Below are 19,005 nucleotides of genomic sequence, written 5' to 3'. Positions count from 1 at the left end.
CACATGCATATACCAGATACAATTATAACTGATTAATTATAGTCTAAAATAAAGAAATGTCTTTATGTGTGTGTGTGTGTGTGTGTTAGTTTGGGTGTGTGTGTGTGTGTGTTCGTTTGGCCATTTACAGCTCGTTGTAGAATGTGTTTGAACTCAGATTGCAGGATGCCCATTGGGGGCTGGTTCTAATCTTCTTTGACGGCGAAGAACCATTTGGCAATTTAAAACCCCTATACAACGTAACATCTCTGACCAGAACTGTAATTTATATGCAAATGTCAAAAGGCTAAAAGGGTCTTTTAAGCCATAAACCGTCCAACGCTCATGCATGATCCTACGCAGGCGCTACAACAGACTTCCTCACAGAGCGGCGCTCAGTAGGGCACATCCTTGGCATCACAGCAGGGTTTCCTTCAAGATTCTGTATTTCCAGTGGGGGGGGGGACTTGAAAATGCTTCTAACATTTTGATAAACATTAACAATTCAATTTCTTCCAACATAAAATTGTTTTTGATTAAAATACCATTATAACAAAACTCTAAAGCTCCATTCTACACTATTAACTTGTACTTGGTATAAACTGATTTAAGTTTCAATAATCTTACTTACTTAAATGTACCTATTTTGAACATTGCTCTTAGTAACAGTAACTGTTCTCTGCTTGTGTTGAATCAGACATTAATAATAATGTCATTTAGTGAGCGAGCGAGTCATCTGAGCTGATTCCTGAGATGTGAGATTGATTCAGACCAATGATTAAAACTGCTTTGCCAGGCGATCATTTTGTTAGCAAATTGGATAGCACATTGCATTTTGTTGTTGTTCTTTTTTTAGTCCGTAAATAAGGCATAAACACAGTGACATACTGCGCATATATACAGTATATTGCAGTCATTGTGCTTGTTAACACTCAGGAAACAAGTGTGGTAATGAGCACTCATCTCATTACCACAAAAACATATTCTGTGCTCCGTATTTACAGAAACTGAATCAAAATGCACTGGAACTCAATACAAATAAGCAATAATTAAATAACAAAACAACTTTCCCTGCACTTTGTGGGCTTCGCATTAACCGCATTAATATTTCTATAAATGGCAGCTGCCATCAAAAGAGTACAACAAGTAAATTTTTTATTGAGTAAAGTAATACTTTTATTCAGCAGGATGCATTAAATTAATCAAAAGTGACAGTAAAAATGTTATGTTAATAAAGATTTATATTTCAAATAAAAGTTGTTCTTTTTGAAGTTCTATTCATCAAAGAATCCTGAAAGAATTATTGCCGTTTCCACAAAAATATTAAGCATCATGTCTGGTTTCAACAATTATTATAATAAGAAATGTTTATTGAGCAGCAAATCAGCATATTACGAGTGATTTCTGAAGAATCATGTGACACTGAAGACTGGAGTAATGATACTGAAAATTCAGCTTTCCATAACGGGAGTAAATAACACACACACACACACACACACACACACACACACACATATATATATATGTGTTAAATAAATAGAATAATATAACATATATAAATAGAATTAAATATAATATTTCACAATATTCTTGCTTTTAATATATATTTGATCAAATAAATGCAGGCTTGGTGAGCAGAAGAGTTATTTTAGGAACATTAAAAAGACTCCACACTTTTGAACTGTAGTCTGGTTTGTTTTATAAAGAAATGACTGTTAAAGAGGCTCTCATTAGCTAACAAACAGATGCTCCACTAGGAACAATCAGTTCAAGTCAGCTCTAAAGGAAACCGTTTTAATGGCTTAAAACAGCTTTAAAAAATCATTAATGGCATAAACATAACACATTAACACATCCTTAATACATGTATAATTTTGACACTACAGATTCAGCAGTGATACAGGAAACACTGCATCACAGGAAGTCACTGCGGGATCTCGTTTAGCTCCAGTGTCCATCCCTCCTCCTGCCTACTCTATTTTCTCTCCCCCATCATTCTCTTCTTGCTGGCCCTTTCGGCTCACTTGTTTCTGTCACTTGTGGTCCATCTCCGCATCCTCGTTTCCCCCTCTTGCTATCTCTCCATCCCCCTCAATCACTCTCTCTTCAGCGCTGGTAGGATTAGCATAGCTAATTTCAGCCGGCCAGTGTTCACCGAGTTGTGAATGTGCTAAATGTGCATTTCAATGATAAAGGCCGTGGCTCCGACATGCTCGTCTGTCACAGAAGTATGGCATTACTATTGTCCCCAGGGCTGTTGAGTCGCATCATTTTGTGTTTGCTTTTGAAGTGTTCAAATTCATTTTTCAGCACTGTGTACAGTACGCCGCTCTATAGTGCTGACAGAACGTTACAGTAGATTGTAAAAGCCACGTTTCTGTGCTGAATGGGGTTCCCCAGGGCTCTGTAATGATGTATGCTACCACTTTAGACATCAAAGCTAGCGTTTATGCAATCTTTAGTGAGCGTTAGCATGCGTGAGCGTGTGCAGTGCTGCTTTTGTGTAATATAAGCCTGTGTGCCAATGCGGTGTGTGTGTGTGTGTGTTTTTTTACAGGTCGACGAGCTGTACGAGGGCTTTTGTATTCAGAGTAGGTTGCGTGATGGCGCCAGTAAGATGAAACAGGCCTTCACTGCTTCACCCTCCACTAAAGGCACACGTGTGAGCCTGGCGGAGGTCAACCGCAGATACAAAGAGTACACAGAGGTACATTATTAATGTTTGTTTGTCTGACCAGTTTTTTTCGGACTATGTTCACACATAGAGTGCATATTTTAAAATCAACTAGTGTGTGGATTGTCCGAATGACTAATCGACTAATTGGACTGTGTAATTAGGCTAGTTTCGGGTTCACCTGTTTCTGAGAGGGAATTTGCATAAGACACACTGTATTTTGATCAAATAAATGCAGCCTTGGTGAGCATTAAAGACTTCTTTCAAAAACAAATGGTAAAAACGTTAAACGGTAATGTATATGAAATATGTCTTGTTATAAACAACTAAAAACAGGATTTGTCTTCAAACTTTTGCTACAGTTATATTTATTTACTATAATTAGAATTGCATATAACGTATGCAAACAAACTGCCCACAATAATGACATTATATATAATACTAAATATACCCTTTTTTATTTATTAAATAACTATAATACAGATTACTGTTTAGTAAAAATAGTTCAGTAAGAATTGTTTATGGCCAATTTAATATCTCATTTGACCTGTCATTAATATTCAATGTGTTCCCATCTCAGAACATGAGCACTTTTGAGGCTGAACTGGAGAACCTTTTGGGGGAGTTTCATATCAAAATGAAAGGTACAGGATTTTTGCACCAAAATGTTGAAAAAATCTATCAAAATATTTGTTGTATTTCAAACTTTTCAACTCCTTTGCTTCTTGTCTCAGGATTGGCTGGTTTTGCCAGGCTTTGTCCCGGCGATCAGTATGAGGTGAGTTGTTTGAAAAACCAGAACATACTGATTTTCATGCATTTTTTCTGTAATAAAGCCAGATGCATCTGTCCTCAATCAAATTACTAAATGCTTATATTAATTGCTGCTGTTCTGCCAAGTACATCCAGTTCATTCGCAATCACAGCTCTCCTAGCAGCGTTTTCTCTTCTGATGCACAAGTACATACACCCACCAAACCCAATTAGATTTTGTAAGGCTGTATAAAACTAAACATTGAAAACTCCCATTGCTTTACTGCTCTATTAACAATTATGTGAACTTGTGTTGGCAGCTTTTTCCTAATTCTGACATTTTTAGTTCTTTTTGCCTCTCTCTTACTTTTTCTGGCAGATTTTCATGAGATACGGCCGACAGCGGTGGAAACTGAAGGGGAAGATCGAAACGAACTCCAAGCAGAGTTGGGATGGAGAGGAGATGATCTTCATGCCCCTCGTTACAGACCTCATCAACATCAAGGTGGGCTTCAGTCCACACACTCTTCCATGAAAGAGTCCCAATGTAACAATGTGACTAATTCTGACAATGTCAGACTGGGCTGTAACCACCAAAGACATTCGAAAAGACACGTCCCCTCAATATTGATCAACATTGATTCCTAAAATTTTACATTTCGTCCCCTCAATCTTGAATATTTGGTTACAACCTTGATGAATGCAAGAAAAACATATTCTTATGAAGAAAGCTATGCATTTATCTTGAATTAAACATTTCTGAATTGACATTTATCAATTCTTACATTTATTCTCCTAGGTGACAGAGTTAAAGGGGCTGGCCACTCACATCTTGGTGGGTAGTGTGATCTGTGAAACCAAGGACCTGTTCACCGCTATGCCTCAGGTGGTAGCTGTAGACGTCAACGACCTGGGAACCATTAAACTTAACCTGGAGGTCGCCTGGTTGTAAGTGACATTATCTAATAAAACAAGATAAGAAGTGTGGCGTTTCAGTGAATTTAGTCACAGCAATTGAAAGTGATGATATGATATACAATGCCCTCTTCAGGACAGTCAAGGAAGTCACACTGAATTACTTCCGCTTAACATTTAATGGGGCTTACACAGTAAATCTTGTTGTTTTAATTTCTATAATTTTTGTGTTTTCTTTCATTAAAAATACTTTTGTATGATATTAGATTGCTGTACATGAATGTATGTCTGTTTTACAGTCCGTTTGACGTGGAGGATCTGACACTGTCCTCAGGAAACGTGAGTAAAGCCACCGCCCTTCAGAGACGAGTTTCAGTGTACAGCCAAGGCACACCCGAGACGCCCACTTTCCAGGACACATCTTTCTTTGTGAGTCCACTTCTGAAAAATCCTCTCAGTTCTGTTTAAAGTCCTGCTTCCATCACCATGCTAAACCCATAAGCTTGATTTGCAGCTGCAACATTATGCACTTAAATCCTGGCCTTGTGAAAAAGAAGTGCACTTTAGCATACTTTTAAAATGAGTACATATTACAGAAATAAAATAATATACTTAAGTGTGAACTAAATGTTTTCAGACACTTAATTGCATGTTGTTTAAAATGAAATGAAAATGTATTATTATTTAAATTTATATTACATGCAACTTTATATGAAATTTCATAATTACGTAGAACATGTCATCTTTAAAGTGTGCTGTTGATGTACTGATAAGCATTTATGGTAAACTATAATATACTTTTATGTCATTTTAATAGAAACCTGTATGTTTTTAAATATATTTGTATTTACACATTTGTAATGATCAATTTGCTATTTAAAACATGTAAAATACTAAAATACTACTAACTTTAGATGTAATATCAAAACAACTTTTAAAGTAAATCTTTATACTTTTTACATTATTACAGAGGGCACTTTTTAAAAGTATACTTAAGCATGTTAAGAAACATGTCATGAAAGTGTAAACTCTCCTTAAATAGACTTAAGTGGCCTTTTATTTAATTAATATTATATTATCTGCAATTACAGTTTTTTTAATAGCATAATTATCATATTTGAAGTACACATTCAATACAGTAAAGTGCACGTGTTTTTCACTAGGGTGTACATACAGTATCACACAGGATATTGAGGTTTTGAAATCAGGTGTTAGATCACACTCTCACGTTTCAACAGCTGAATACTTAACTAAATATAACACTACTGATTCCGGCTAGCTGTTCTGGGTTCTGTGTTTTATTATTTTGTGTTTATATGAATATATTGTCTATATTTGTGTTTGAATATGAAAGCACTTGCATCTTGTGTGTGAATGTTGTTTAGTCTGTTGCTGTTGTGTCTAATGAATTGTATTCACCCTGTGGCACCATGTGCATCGTGGTTGTTGTGTGTGCGTGTGTGTGTCAATGGCAAAGAAGTGGCATCCTCGGCGGTGGGAGGGCCAGCGTCTCTCGTTCTTGCACAGGCTCAGAGAGACGCTCCTAGAGAAACTCAGGCGCAGTCGCTCTTTTGGCGATCTGGCTGCACTGAGACCTCGTTCAAGGTCCAGTCTGGAAGTCTACGTGAGTCAGGTCACTGTGTGCCCTGCCCTTCTGAGTGAACATCTGTGTGGCTCTTTTCTTTGCTTGAGTTTTCTGCTTTAACTCAGATTTTTCACACAATAAACACACGTTTCTTTTCACTCATATTCACACGTACACGTTTTCAAACTATGATATTAGATATTTAAAGACCCCATGAAATAAAAATTGTGGCTTTTAGGTCATATTAGCTTTTGTGTGGATAATTCCACTGTGGGGGAGTCCTAACAAAGAAGAGAGAGAGAGTTCATGTTAGCTTTGACATTTTTTTTTTCCAGGAAGATGGACTTAAAATATCGACTAATTTCATCAGCATATAGAAATTGTTGTTCAATTACAGTAAATGAAAATCTGTCCAAAACCCCCTACCTACTGTACAATGAAATAGACCATCTTACTGACATGTGAAGTTACGTGTTTAAGGCACTCACATGTAAACTTGACAAATCACATGTGCACAAAAATATCAACCCAGTTTATTTTAAACAAAGGTATTTGTAGTTTTCACAATTGCTTTCCAGTTTAATGTGCAGTAGGTATCTGATGGTCAATGAATAGACTATGGGATGTCCCACCACAGCTTCCTGGAAAGAACATTTGGATTTGTTAAACCAGGGTTTCCCAAATGAAGGAACTGCTGGGGGTTCTTGAATTGATGAAATGCTATTTTATTTCATTTAAAAATAAACATGATTAAATATTTTATTACAGAATATACACTAATGTTCAAAAGCTTTTGCAAGAAGTCTCTTATACTCATCAAGACTGCATTTGATCAAAAAATATATTTTGAAATGTAATTTATTGCTGTGATCAAAGCTGAATTTTCAGCATCATTACTCCAGTCTTCAGTGTCACGCGATCCTTCAGAAATCATTCTAATGTGCTGATTTACTGCTCAAGAAACATCAGTTGAGCTGGTTTTTATCAGGGTTCTCTGATGAATAGAAAGTTTAAAAGAACAGCATTTGAATTATTTTGTGACAATGTCTTTACTGTCATATTTGATCAATCGAATGCATCTTTTCTATCAATTTAATTTAAAGAAAAAAAATATTCAAGCTTTTGGACTGTAGTGCATTTAATGGAGAAATGTAAACATGCAAATGTGTTGTTAAACTATAGAAATATTAACTTAAAATCTTAGGGGTTACTTCAGGTCAGTGTTTTAGGTCAAGTAGATTTGGATGACAAAACATTTGGGAATCCCTGTGTTAAACCACTTAGTGGAAGTCTTTAATTGTTCTGCTGCTCTTTATTGTTCTGGACATGTGGACAGAAAATATTGTTTGTATCTTTAGATAACTAAAATTATATATAGATAGTAGTGCTGATAAGAATAAATGGCATCAGGGAGCCATAATTTACCATATTTTCTTTCTCTTTCCATCACACAGTCCACTTTACCAGATGATGTCTTTGAGAACGGAGGCTGCGGTGTGGCCGAATGCAAGCGTCTGTCCTTCACCTTCTCTGACACGCCCACCTCAAGCCCAGCCCCCATCCAGTCAAACCCTGAGATCACCGTCACGCCCCCTGAGATGGACCTTCCCTCTGAACCAGCTCCAGCCTCTGAGGAGCAGCCGGTTGAGGAGGAGTGTGTGGAGGAAGACTGCGGAAGTGTCAGTGCCAGCGATCCAGACCTGGAATGGGACCAGGGAAACGGCACAGGCTCGGCGGCCCCCTCGCTGTGCTCCGAGAGTCAGTTGTCTGTGGTGGGACTTGAGGATGTGGTGTTCTTGGAGCCCAATGTTTCTGACGAAGCCCTGGAGCTGAAGCCAGTGGAGCTAGACGGGGAGGAAGGCAGTCTGACCAGGCAACTGGTGAGGAGGCTCACCTCCTCTGACATGCTGCCCGAGGCCGGCGCTGTGAGCTGGTCTGGAGAGAGCAGCAGGACCTTCCAGGAGAGCAGCCTGGAGGAAGCCATTCAGTCCCTGCTCCTGCGGCTGGAGAGCTTGGGCCAGCGCTGCGGGGAGCTGCAGGACTTGGAGCAGGAGGTCATGAGACTCGAAGACCTGCTTAAGGTGAAATGAGTTCTCTGTGGTCTTCAAATAGAAGAGTTACTGTTGAAATTTTAATGCAGACCTGAGTTTGTTTGATCATGAAGCTTGGTTTATTTGATTAGCATGAACTTGGGTACCAAAGAATGACAGTTAGTTGGAAAAAGGCGGTCTAGGGTTCAGATAATCTACTGAGTCCACCTTGAATCCAAATCCAAGACCATATTTTCGTGGTATTAGTCTTGTCATGCATTCAGGAGCATTTGTGTTGAGACCAAGGATGCATCCGAAATCGAATACTTCCCTACTATATTGTAGGCAAAAAACAGTATGTGAACATAGTATGTCCAAATTCACAGTATTCATAAAACAGAATGCCAAAAGTCTCTGGATGACCTACTATTTCTGGTTCTGAAGTGTGCATCTGATTGTCATTTTGCTATCCAAGTTGTGAATGGTAGTGAAGCTATGCAACTGACGCTGGTAGGTCGCATGACAATGACGACATGACGAATGTAGTATGTTTGGATTAAATTCATTCTACACACATTCATACTATATAGAACATACTTTTTAAACGGTTGTTAAAAGGATAGTTCACCCGAAAATGAAAATTACCCCATGATTTACTCACCCTCAATCGATCCTAGGTGTATATGACTTTCTTCTTTCAGACGAATCCAATCTGAGTTATATAAAAAAATGTCCTGACTCTTCCAAGCTTTATAATGGCAGTGAATGGGGGTCGAGATTTTGAAGCCCAAAAAAGTGCATCCATCCATAATAAAAAGTGTCCCACACAGCTCCGGAGGGTTAATAAAGGCCTCCTGAAGCGAAGCAATGCATTTGTGTAAGAAAAATATCCATATTTAAAACTTTATTAGCTCTAGCTTCTGCTAACAGTCGTACGTGTGTTCATGAGAGAGTGGCGTTCCAGCGGATGATGTAGGTGTAGCGTAAGCTCTGGTGAGAATATGCCAGTCTCCTGAGAACCAAGTTTTGTTTCAAGCAAAGGAAAATTTGTCTCCTCTTGGCTTATATAGAAATGACGTTTTTCTTTATAAATCCTAATTTTGTACTTCTAATTCGTGACCGGTGTTTTGATTTGCTCTCTCCTCTGCGCTTCCACGTTCGTCGCTTCTCACCGGAGCTTATGTTTTTGCATTGGCAGAGATTTGCATGATACAAAACCAGGCTTCATTCACCACAAAAGAAGACATATTTAGGGGCCATTCACATAAAACATGTTTTTGTGTTTAAAAAGAAGAGACGTGGGGCAGTGTAATAAAAAAAAGAAAAAAAAAAGAGAAGTGTTTTTTTTTTTACTTTGAGCATTACGTTTTTAGAACGTCCTGTCATGTGCAAGACTCTGCAGAAGTGGAATGCAAAAACTTACAAAAAACCTTACACTGTCTGAATCGTTCAGACCCTCTTCAGGTCTCTGTCTTATCTTCGACTTGACTCTTCTGATCTCAGTCTTGAATGAAGGTTGTTGTCTCTCCTCAGTGTCGGGTACCTGCCCATAGGAGCCGTTCATCAAGCCTCAGTTTGACAGTGGAGAGCGCTCTGGAAAGTTTCGACTTCCTCAACACCTCTGACTTTGATGACGATGACACAGGAGATGATGCTGCCGCCCTCTCACGCGCTGTCTTCTTTGATATGGAGTCAGAGAGAATCGAGTGAGTTGGACATTACACCCTTCGGTGATCAGGTTTCTCTGAGGAACTTGACTACATGGCCTCAGTAGTTGTGATTATGTACTTGTGACAGTGTGTCTTGCACGTTCAACAGGTCAGGCCAACATCCAGAAGCAAGAGGCCACCTGAGTGAAGCCCTCACGGAGGACACTGGTGTGGGGAACAGTGTGGCCGGCAGCCCGTTGCCTCTCACCACGGGAAACGAGAACCTAGACGTGGCCATCGTTGTTCATCTACAATACTGCAATCATCTCATTCAGGTGATTCTGTTTTTCCACCTTTACAACATTACAACAAATTCCACAATAGTGTGATTTTTATTTGTTTGTTACACCGAACATGGTCAGTCGACAACACATTTACGGCATAAACAGATTGTGTGTGTGTGTTTATTTAATATAAAATGCTGAAGTTTCTCTATGTATGGGATGCAGTTGTTGACCACTGGAGGAAGCCAGTCGCAGCACATGACATACCTGCACAAACTAACAATTCAAACACTTCTGCTGGAGGAGCTCAGTGAGAAAAACTTTGACAGACTGGGCAGCTGCATTTTAGTGTCTGATGGTGAGTATATCTCAAGTGTTGATGTTTACTAGTCCTTGTGGAAAAATTATGATGTTACGGTGACTTCTCACATGTACTTCAAAGCTTTTTTTAAAGATTTTTAGCTGTTTAAGCATAATATTTATTTTATTGAAGTGTATATTTTTGCTCTGACAGAATGGGTACACTAAGTGTAAAAGACATTTCTGCTAGAACATTATTATAGTACTTAATTATTATAGCAGTAATCAGGGTCTAAAATTAACACTCGCCAAGTGCAAGTAATAATCAGTTTAGAAAGTTATTGAAATCGTTTTTTTTTTTTTTTGCCTCAACAATATTACAAACTTTAAATGAAATAGCAAAAATTATAATCTGACACTCAATGACGTGAGTAACAATTTTTCAAAACAAAAACAGACAAATGTTTACCTAACTATGGAAAATTTGCTATTGTACATTTATTTTCAGGATTGCAAACACTCCCAGGAAAAATATAGATTTACAGTCAATTTTAGCATGAGGATATAGGGAAAAGACCTTACAGTATATGTTGTAAAAAAAAAATATATATATATATATATATATATATATTAACTGTTATTATTTGTTAAACAATATTTTACATTTAATACATAATACATTTTAAAATATTTTTTTTGAAGTAAAACAGTTTTTCAAATATGTGATGACATGTATGTGTGGTATTGCATAAACTAAGCCACCAAATGAAAATATGAGGAACAAAATCAGAATCTGTCCTGAGTTTTTTGTTAAACCAAGGAATTATAATACAAGTGACAAACTGACCTGCAGTTACAATGTGAAATACAATTTCGTACCATCTAAGAAATATTTATGACCAATAAAATTTCATTTGTAAGGTGCGGTGAAAAGTTTAGTTTGAAGTGAAATAACCTCTCTTGGCTCCCTAAACAGTGCTGCCTGGGCTGGTGGAGCGTCCGGCGTTGATGTCTCTGTGGTCCGACTGCAGTGGTGGTCTGTTCCATACTACACTGGACCGAGTGCTGAAGCACATGCATCTCAGCTTTGCCTTACCACTGCAACAGATTCTGCCTCACTCTCCTGACTCAGGTAGTGACAATAACAACAATATTAATCTGCAGGAGGAAACATCAGCAGTGAATGTAACACCAGCGTTCATCTGCCTGTGTGTCCAGTGATCAGGATGGTGGTGAACGAGATGATGGACAGGAGCGAGCTGGCCTCATCCTGGTGTCCTTCACAGTCATCTCTGGCACAGGATGTCATCACCGTGTTTCAGTTTTACCACTACACTGTTGAACACGATATCACGGACATGGAGCGACACCTGCTGGATTTAGCCAAAGAGGGTAAGACGGTTTTATTGAATAATAACGATAATAACGAATAATGAGTTTAAAGCTTTATAGATTATTAGCAGTTTTTGCATAGTGTAATATTTATTTTTTGTGTCTAAACCAGTCATGCTTGAAGAAGCCCTGAGCTGTGTGGATACAGAACGCTGTGTGAAGGAGCTGCAGGAAGTGTCCGTCATGTGTCTCCAGCCCCGTCCTCAAACCCTCTGGGCCGTGGCAGCGCTGTTGACCTCTGATGATCCTGACGTGATGAAGGCCGCCACAGCCTTCCTCTCCTCTGCTGCCTCACACAAGCCCTTCAGGTCAAAGGTCAGTCTTTTACCTGGCTTGTACAGCCCATGGTTGGCTATGGTGGAGTTGATTAATGGATTGGTCTATAGCCGGGTTTAAATCGACATAAACTAACATTCAAAAGTTTGAGGTTGGTAAGATTTTTTTTTAATGCTTTTGAAAAAGGTCTTTTATGTTCTCTGAGGCAGCATTTATTTGATCAATACAGTATAAACAATAATATATTGTGAAATAGTTTTACAATTTAAAATAACAGTTTTCTATTTTAATATATTTTAAAATGTAATTTATTCCTGTGATGTCAAAGCTGAATTTATAGCAGCCATTACTCCAGTCTTCAGTGTCGCATGATCCTTCAGAAATCATTCTAATATGCTGATTTAGTCAATGTTGAAAACAGCTGAGCTGCTTAATATTTTTGTGGAAACCATGAATTAAATTTTTTTTTTAAATCAGGATTCAGGATTGATGAATAGAAAATTCAGAAGAACAGCATTTTATTTAAATTAAGCATAATATTTATTTTATTGAAGTGTATATTTTTGCTCTGACAGAATGGGTACACTAAGTGTAAAAGACATTTCTGCTAGAACATTATTATAGTACTTAATTATTATAGCAGTAATCAGGGTCTAAAATTAACACTCGCCAAGTGCAAGTAATAATCAGTTTAGAAAGTTATTGAAATCGTTTTTTTTTTTTTTGCCTCAACAATATTACAAACTTTAAATGAAATAGCAAAAATTATAATCTGACACTCAATGACGTGAGTAACAATTTTTCAAAACAAAAACAGACAAATGTTTACCTAACTATGGAAAATTTGCTATTGTACATTTATTTTCAGGATTGCAAACACTCCCAGGAAAAATATAGATTTACAGTCAATTTTAGCATGAGGATATAGGGAAAAGACCTTACAGTATATGTTGTAAAAAAAAAAATATATATATATATATATTAACTGTTATTATTTGTTAAACAATATTTTACATTTAATACATAATACATTTAAAAAAAAATTTTTTTGAAGTAAAACAGTTTTTCAAATATGTGATGACATGTATGTGTGGTATTGCATAAACTAAGCCACCAAATGAAAATATGAGGAACAAAATCAGAATCTGTCCTGAGTTTTTTGTTAAACCAAGGAATTATAATACAAGTGACAAACTGACCTGCAGTTATAATGTGAAATACAATTTCGTACCATCTAAGAAATATTTATGACCAATAAAATTTCATTCGTAAGGTGCGGTGAAAAGTTTTACAATTTAAAATAACAGTTTTCTATTTTAATATATTTTAAAATGTAATTTATTCCTGTGATGTCAAAGCTGAATTTATAGCAGCCATTACTCCAGTCTTCAGTGTCGCATGATCCTTCAGAAATCATTCTAATATGCTGATTTAGTCAATGTTGAAAACAGCTGAGCTGCTTAATATTTTTGTGGAAACCATGAATTAAATTTTTTTTTTAAATCAGGATTCAGGATTGATGAATAGAAAATTCAGAAGAACAGCATTTTATTTAAAATAGAAACCTTTAGTAGCATTATAAATGTCTGTACTGTCTTTTTTAAAATAAATTTAATGCATCCTTGCTAAATAAAACTGTAATGACCCCAGACTTGGTATACAGTGCCTTGCGAAAATATTCATACCCCTTCATTTTTTTTTACATTTTATGTTGCTTCCTTATGCTAAACTGCTTTAAATTACCTTTTTTCCCACATCAATCTACACTCCATACACCATAATGGTAAAACAAAAAACAGGTTTTTAACATCTTTGCAAATTTATTAAAAATAAAAAAACTTAAATTATTCCATTGCATAAGTATTCATACCTTCACTGGGACAGTTGAAATTTAGCTCAGGAGCATTCAAATTGCTTGTAGATGTTACTGCACTTCGAGTGAAGTTAACCTGTGGTACATTTAATTGAATGGGTATGATTTGGAAAGGCAAACACATTTTAATAAAAGGTCTAACAGCTGATAATGCATGTCGGAGCAAAAACCAAGCCCTGAGGTCAAAAGAACTGCCTGTAGAGCTCAGAAACAGGTTTGTGTCACGCCACACATCTGGGGAAGATTTCAGAAAATAAATCTGCTTCATTGAAGGGTCACAGAAGCATGTAGTCTCTGTTACCCTTAATGGAAGAAGTTTGAAACAACCAGGACTCTTCCTAGAGCTGGCCTCCTGGCCAAACTGAGCAATTGATGGAGAAGGGTCTTGGTTAGAGTGGTGACCAAGACCATGATGGTCACTCTAGTTGAGCTCCATGATCATATATACAGATGGGAGAAATCTAGAGAAGGACAAATATCACTGCAACACTCCATCGATCTGGGCTTTATGTCGGAGTGGCCAGACTCAATCATCTCCTCAGTGAAGACACATGAAAACACACTTGGATTTTGCATAAAAACACCTAAAGGACTCTCAGACTCTGAGAAACAAGAGTCTCTGGTCTGATGAACCTCAATTCCAAGCATCATGTTTGAAGGAAACCAGGCACTGCTCATCACCTGAAGAGTACCACCCCAAAAGTAAAGTGTGCTGGTAGCAGCCTCATGCTGTGGGGCTGTTTTTCAGCAGCAGGGACAGAGGGACTCGTCAGAGTAGAAGATAAGCTTAATGCACCAGTTAAGGTGCTTCAGCTAAATATTTAGATGTGCAATGTACTTTCAGTTTTTTTATTTTTAATAAATTCACAAAGTTGTGACAATTCTGTTTTTGCTTTGTCAGTATGGTGTATGGAGTGTAGATTGATGAGCAGTTTAACATAAGGCAGCGACATAACAAAATGTGAAAAAAAATGAATTTGCAATTGTTCATTTGTGAATGAACATTCGCAAGGCACTGTAGTATTTTAATGCAATTTTGTGCAATTATTGCATGGTGAAATGGTGAATAGAAATTCTAAGATGCAAATAAAAAAGTCCAAAATGCATAAAAACTATGATGGAAAAAGTGAAACACTATGATGCATATCTTATAACTACATAATCAGATACAAATAATAAAATAAGAAATAATATAAATGAAGAAATAAGAAACAAGAATAATAAGAAACCATAAAATATGAATATTGATAAATTAAATGCAAATTTGAATCATAGCAACGTGCATAAATAGATGTACAGTTGTTTGAGGACACCAGGAGGTGAGCAAGTAGTTAATCTTGTCTATGTGTGTTTGTCTTCAACAGGCTGTTGATTGTTACACACAAGTCTTATCAGAAGCAGACAGATCAAGAGATGCATGTGCCGCTCTGTGCTGCCTGCAGGTCAGTTTGACTCTTTGTTTGGATCACACGTCACTTGAACAGAAGATTAAATCTTATCTGTGATTGTTTACAAGACTTTTCATTAAGCCTCTCTGTCTCGGATTATTTTCAGGCTGTGGAGAGCATTGATGCTGTGGTGTTACTGTGTGACTCTGCCGATGAAGATCTCCGTCATATTGCCATAGAAACCCTCCTCACATTCGGTAAAACATCCAGTCACACGAATGACATCCTCTACACTATTAGTCAGTTGAGTGATGCTTATAGTTTATGCTCTTTCTGCAAATTAGTGTACATTTGACTGAGACCCCATTCTAGACAGCAATGTATTAGACAAAAAATGTGTATACGATGAAGTTATCAATATTTTTGGTCTGTTTTTCCAGAAGAGAAAGAAAGTGTCTTAAATAATGTTTTCTCAAATGCAAGGTCATAAAAATTATTAGATATATTAAATGGTGTAACAAAAGTCATAATTAACATTAAGAGATTTTACATTTGGGGATGGAAAAACAGGAATCACAATACAGCCTAATGTGATTATTATTATATATATATTGAATTATAAATTATGACAATGTTTACTTTTTGGTGTTTATATTGTAATATGATGTAGATTTAAGAGTGCTTATTTTATCTACATCTTTTTGAACGAGCAGCTGGGAATAGGAAAGCAAAGACATTTCAAAATAAGCCTCCCAGAGTATTTCAGCCTTTTTTTATAATTAAAAAGGAAGGAAAGACTAAGAACATAAATTTACCACATTCAGTATATAGATTTTATTAATATTGGCACAATCTGTTAATTGCCTTTCTTTAAACACACTATTATTTTATCAGCAAACTATTATTTGTCTGATCATAAGCTTATTACTTTGGACTTTACACTAAGTTATCCAACCAAATTTACTGACAACATAACCATTTCTTATCGTAAGTTCAATGCTATCAATGTTGATACATTTACTGCCTCTATTGCTTCATCTGTATTTTCTGATGTTTTCAATTTTACCTGTCCATCCAAGATATCTGATTTGTACCACTCTGCTATTGCTGATGTTTCAGACGAGCATGCTCCAATTAGGACTAGGTCAGTTCCCATGTCCCGCTCCTCTCCATGGTTTAACGACGAGCTACGTGCTATGAAAGCAAGAGGCAGGCAACTTGAACGCCTTTTTAGGAAAACAGGTTTAACTGTACACTTTCAGGCATTTTCAGATCATGTTAAGCACTATAAAACTGCCTTGAACGCAGCTCACTCTTCCTATATTTCCAAAATGATTAACAAAGCAAACAATAGGCCTAAATCACTTTTTAGCACGGTCAATAGGCTTGTTCAAGCTCCAATGCATAATGCCTTTCAACGAGAATCTGATAATCTATGCTGTTCTTTTTTTTAACGCCATTTTCAGGGTAAGCTGGATGCATTATGTGGGACATTTGGTGCAGAACTGACCACTTCTATGTGTGAGCTAGCTCTGTCTATTCAAACGCTCGATAACTTCTCCTTGTCCAATCCCACCTCTATTAGTGAAATAATATTGAAATCCACTTCTTCTTCCTGCCGGGCTGACCATGCACCAACATTCCTTTTGAAACACTGCACCTCTGTCATTTCTGCTCCAATTTCACATCTTGAAAACATGTCTCTTACTTCTGCCACTGTTCCGGTTTCACTTAAAACTGCTGCTGTTACTCCTATTCTTAAAAAGCCAAATCTAGACCCAACTGATTACACTAATTATCGCCCAATCTCCAACCTACCGTTTGTTTCAAAAATCATGGAAGCAGTCATTTCTAGCTCACAATGAACTCTTTGATATGTTTCAGTCAGGTTTTCGTTCACAACACAGTACTGAAACTGCTCTAGTAAGGGTTATAAACGACCTACTCCTTTCTGGTGATTCGGGCAATCTTTCTATACTTCTTCTACTCGATCTCAGCTCAGCTTTTGATATGGTCTCTCATAAACTATTACTCATGCACCTCTCAGAGATTGGCATCTCAGGAATGGCGTTATCCTGGTTTTCCTCATATCTGACGGACAGACAATATTACATCACCATACATAACTAAATCTCCCTCTGTCCCTCTTAAACCGGGTGTGCCACAGGGCTCAGTCCTAGGGCCATTATTATTTATATTCTGCCCTTCGGACAAATTATTCGCCGCCACGGTCTACAGTGCCACTGCTATGCCGATGATATTCAGATATACACTTCCTGCCGACCTGACTCTCTCCACCAGACTGCATCTCTATTGTCATGTGTCAATGAGTTAAAGACCTGGCTTAGCGCCAACTCTCTCAGTTTGAATTTGACTAAAACAGATCTCTTACTTGTCGGGCCCCCAACTGTAACAAAAAAACATAACAAATGCCCCTAGATTTGACCTCGAAGCCACATCAATTATCCCATCTGCCACAGTTAAAAACTTGGGTATCATTCTCGACTCTTCTCTAAATCTAGATGCTTATATTAGTAAGCTCTCTAAAGTTGCATTTTTTCAACTTCGCCGTATTGCCAAACTCCGTTCCTTCATCAGTCCAAAAGATGCTGAATTACTAGTAAATGCTTTAATCGCATCTCGCCTTGATTACTGCAACGCTCTTTTTTTCCGGATTACCAGTACGCTCCATCTCTCGATTACAATATATTCAAAATTCTGCAGCGAGAATGCTAACTTACACTAAACGGTCTGCACATATCACTCCTATTCCATTCAACCTCCACTGGCTACCTGTGTCTTCTCGTATCATTTATACAATTATTCTGCTTACCTTTAAGTCACTCCATGGTCTTGCACCTACCTATCTCTCTGACCTGCTTTCTCCATATATTCCCTCTCGTCCACTTCGATCATCTGGAGTTGAACTTCTTTGTGTTCCGAGATTTCGCCTATTATCTATGGGAGGTAGATCTTCCTCTGCTATGGCTCCCAAACTTTGGAACACATTGCCCCTGGCTCTCCGGACAATAACCACACTCCACGAATTTAAGTCTAAACTCAAAACCTATATGTTCCACCAATATTACCGGTTATAATGTCATGTTAATGTTACCTGTTATAATGTTTTTTTTTATTTCTCCTCTCTATAATACTGTATTATTACTGTGGTATGCAACCGCAACCACATGTTCTGGACTTGGAAAATGTCTTGTCCATGTATGGAGGAACGTATTGCTTCTGTCATTGTGCAGTATCCTTGAGCTTGGGAAAGGCGCTATATAAATTAAACTTATTATTATTATTATCAATGTTTAAAACAGTTGTGTTGCTTAATATTTTTATATTTCAGGATTCCTTTTTCAGGTCACTTTTGATCAATTTAATGCGTTCTTGTTGAATAATTTCTTAAACAATTCTTAATGACAACAAACTTATCTAACTAAGTAAAAGAATCTGAGATATAATATTTATTTTGAGATTATGTGTTTGTTCACTGTAGACATACAGTATCAATTTTATTTGTGCAGGTCTTAAAAAAGTTCTTAGAAATTCGAATGCTGTGTAAATTATACATGGTCTCAATGCTTGTAAACATCACCTAAATACTACAACTCCAGGGGGGTATTCCAAAAAGCAGGTTATGTGACATACCCCGGTATGTTTGAGGATAAGCGAGCGGATAACCTCAGCTTTCGGTTCCAAAATCAGAGGTTACTTTCAGGGCATGTAAGTAACCATTGCAACTTGCTCTGTGAAGATAACCTGCTCCGGAGCAGGTTATGTTCCAGGGTTAGTTCACTTCAGCGCACGTGTGATCTACTGACGAGCCTTCAGTGGGCATGACAGATAGCGCACAACATTATATAATATTACAATATGTAATATAGCCTATTATATATATATA

General features: G+C 37.2%; 1 protein-coding gene across 6 annotated transcripts in view; it reads left to right on the top strand.

Annotated features, from left to right (window-relative positions):
• LOC107555568 (protein FAM65B-like) overlaps positions 1–19,005 on the top strand; it is an 81,502-nt gene that overhangs the window by 59,568 nt on the left and 2,929 nt on the right. For 5 of the 6 annotated variants that reach the window (XM_016238401.1, XM_016238400.1, XM_016238402.1 and 2 more), the window contains exons 7-21: positions 2,537–2,686; positions 3,234–3,297; positions 3,388–3,431; positions 3,786–3,911; positions 4,206–4,354; positions 4,621–4,750; positions 7,361–7,987; positions 9,470–9,642; positions 9,755–9,920; positions 10,095–10,227; positions 11,146–11,301; positions 11,388–11,561; positions 11,674–11,876; positions 15,075–15,152; positions 15,265–15,355. In XM_016238401.1, coding sequence (XP_016093887.1) covers positions 2,537–2,686; positions 3,234–3,297; positions 3,388–3,431; positions 3,786–3,911; positions 4,206–4,354; positions 4,621–4,750; positions 7,361–7,987; positions 9,470–9,642; positions 9,755–9,920; positions 10,095–10,227; positions 11,146–11,301; positions 11,388–11,561; positions 11,674–11,876; positions 15,075–15,152; positions 15,265–15,355 — 2,464 coding nt within the window. Of the gene's footprint in view, positions 1–2,536; positions 2,687–3,233; positions 3,298–3,387; positions 3,432–3,785; positions 3,912–4,205; positions 4,355–4,620; positions 4,751–5,798; positions 5,946–7,360; positions 7,988–9,469; positions 9,643–9,754; positions 9,921–10,094; positions 10,228–11,145; positions 11,302–11,387; positions 11,562–11,673; positions 11,877–15,074; positions 15,153–15,264; positions 15,356–19,005 lie in introns of all 6 variants that reach the window. The other variant, XM_016238405.1, reaches the window with a different exon arrangement.

The sequence above is a fragment of the Sinocyclocheilus grahami genome, unplaced genomic scaffold (genome assembly GCF_001515645.1).
Source record: "Sinocyclocheilus grahami isolate Dianchi unplaced genomic scaffold, SAMN03320097.WGS_v1.1 scaffold538.1, whole genome shotgun sequence".
NCBI lineage: Eukaryota > Metazoa > Chordata > Actinopteri > Cypriniformes > Cyprinidae > Sinocyclocheilus > Sinocyclocheilus grahami.
This window is presented reverse-complemented; position numbering and strand designations above follow the sequence as displayed.